General features: G+C 38.5%; 1 protein-coding gene across 1 annotated transcript; it reads left to right on the top strand.

Moving 5' to 3' along the window:
* On the top strand, positions 1-1,611 carry LOC111388051. The gene has a single exon (XM_023012713.1). It carries the CDS (start codon positions 1-3, stop codon positions 1,609-1,611), a length of 1,611 nt encoding a protein of 536 aa, XP_022868481.1.
* The last annotated feature ends 1,149 nt before the right edge of the window (positions 1,612-2,760 follow it).

Here is a 2,760-nt window from a genome sequence, read left to right as displayed (position 1 = left end):
ATGACTTCTGATGAAGAACTAATGGAGATGAAAAAACTTACAGTTGATCAGTTGAGAGCAATGGTTAAGAAATATTGGGTGATGGCAGAAACTAGCTGTCCTCAGTTTGTGATTGCGCGTTCTGCAACGTGTACTGCTTCAGGTGTGATCTGTTTGCTGATTGCTCTCGCTTTGGCAGAAGCTCTGCTTCGTATGCTAATAGTGTATAGAACATTTAGGCAAACGGCTTCTTACTATGACTCGTCAACCAAATGGATTCTGCTCATTCATTCTATTGGAGTGACTCTGGGTATTATTGCCCCAGCATTGAGATGGTATACTGCCATAAATTTCAGATGCTCAGAAGAAGAGAAACGAATCTCCTTCAAAGATGAACTCAAAATCGAGACATATTGGACACAGATGCTCTTTGAGTGGAAAGAAAGCCCCTTACCTTGGCACATTCGTGATCCTAAGTGGAGAAAACTTCTTCACCATACAAAAAAGTCAATATTGAGTTTCTTTGTTAGAATTCAGATACTGGTTGTTCTAGGCTGCAAACTTGTTCGACTTATCTCCGTGCTCTTCATGAGTCCAATCATCTCGTGCTTCCACAATGTCGAAAAGTTGAAGAATGTGTCCTGCTCTAGTGCATCACGTGTCCATCAGGATTCAGAATTAGGATTGAATACAGAGCCGGAACTTAGCCGTTACGTTCTGCTACTAGAAGGTGAGGTACAGTTGCCTCACAAGACCCTGCAAAACATCTGCAATCAGGTGGATAAAGTGATCCAAATAGGTAAAAGGCAGCAACCTAAAAAACTCATAGAGCTTCTTAAATTATTTGGCGATTTTCATGGGGTGAGAGAATTTGACAGCAACAAAGTTCCAAGTCTGCATATTCACGAACCTCCTAATTGCTGGTCTCTGCCTCTGGTGACGCTAACAAGTATTGCCATTGCACTTCCCAACGTCTCGACTCACAACGCTAGCTGGTTACTAAGCAGCGTGAATGAAGGTCTGTTCTTCATAAAATTTATCGAGAAGTGCCTTGACTGCAGTCGTGATTTAGCAAACATCAGAAATGCAGCCAACGTTGTCTGGGTGGGAGCCGAACTTTATAGCAAATGGCAAGAAAATGATCTCAAAGAAATGTCCCTCAAAGGAAAAAAGTCGAAGGAAACACTACAAGAGCTCTCTAATAAAGCCGAGAAGATTGTTTTGGAGTTCAAGAGAGATACGAAAGATTTTCTTATGGAGGATCCTCTTAATTGGCCAGTTAAGGTTATAGCAGCCAACTCGATGTACAGGATCTGTCAAACTATTTTGCTCGACTTTGAAGATGATCCTCCCTTGACAGATGAGGGACTGTTCAAACGATTGACGGTCATGATCGCAGATATACTCGCAGCTTGTCTTACCAACTTACCACGTGTTATAATGATCAAGTGTCACCGGAATGCCATAAACCACGGGGCGAAAACAGTCCGGCAAGCAGCTCTCCTGCTGGGTGAAAGTCAAGAAATTCTTCAAATTCTTCAGCAGCATAGAACACCAAGCCTTCATCCTGATCAAGCAGCCTATATTGAAAAGTGGCGTACCTTTAGAGAGCAAGAAAATTTGTTTCGTTGAAAATTGTATATATTCTTAAGAAGGTAGCTCATTTTGTATTTAATTTCATATAACTTCATTTTATTTCTAATTAGTCATTGCACTATCATTTTTATCTCAATTATGGGATACGTCCATCCAAGATGTTCAATTGACAGAATATGAACCTCTTGACTCACCTTACCATGCGAGTTAGCTTGTACTAGCCTATAGGTTAGGTTGAACCGAATGTTAGCTACCTTGTTTTCAAAGTGGGGCGAGCCAACTAGCGAGCCACTCGAGGCTCTTGTTTCTAACTTAAAGTACAAATTTTACTCCTAGATGACGAGCCAATTCGTACGAACCAACGAGCGACACATAAGTTTGCAGAAATAACATACCCTGAAATTCCATTGTAATTCACAAAATTACTTATTGAATCATTCCAAATAACATCATTCTTTTTGACATAATAGAAACAGATCTAAACCCATCATAAAATTGACAAATTAGGATTGGTAATGCTCTGTTTAAATCAAAATTTCGAGCCTCAAATTTTGGAGTCAAAGTATTCAGATAAATGTACATAACAACATAATATTTTCCCTTATTAAAATCGGTTATAAATGAACAAAAGACAGAAGAGGAACAAAAGAAAATGACCAACAAAAATGATAAATATTATTAATACACAGGCATGCTCCCGGGTAACCAGACCCAATGTTATATTCTGTTTTCGGATACTACCACAGCAAGAATGTCTGTTCTGTTCCTTGTTGCATTCTATTTGTTCGTGTCCTTCGAGCTTCTCAGTTTGCAGGACTAACAAAACCAGTTTATTCCGTACTATCCCTAACTTCAGAAGCAACCAATGCCCTCTGTTCATTTGCTTTCTCTACAAGCTTTAGTTGAAGCCAACCTGAAAGAAAATGCATTCATGAATTCCTTTCTGGATTCACTTACCGTGTTTAAACTTACATTTTAATTGTTTGTATCTATCTAATTTTCTTGTTTTCCACATTTTCTACATATAGACAAAAGAAGTCTAGTCGTCTTAGAAATAGTTAAGATTAAACAAAGAACCTCTGCGAACAAATCTAGTAGTGAGAACCCATGAATTGACCAAAAATTTTTTTTTAACTGAAACACTAAAGAAGAGCACAGACAAAGATTTAAAAAAAAAAAAAAAAA

The sequence above is a fragment of the Olea europaea genome, unplaced genomic scaffold (genome assembly GCF_002742605.1).
Source record: "Olea europaea var. sylvestris unplaced genomic scaffold, O_europaea_v1 scaffold4492, whole genome shotgun sequence".
Classification (NCBI taxonomy): Eukaryota; Viridiplantae; Streptophyta; class Magnoliopsida; order Lamiales; family Oleaceae; genus Olea; species Olea europaea.
This window is presented reverse-complemented; position numbering and strand designations above follow the sequence as displayed.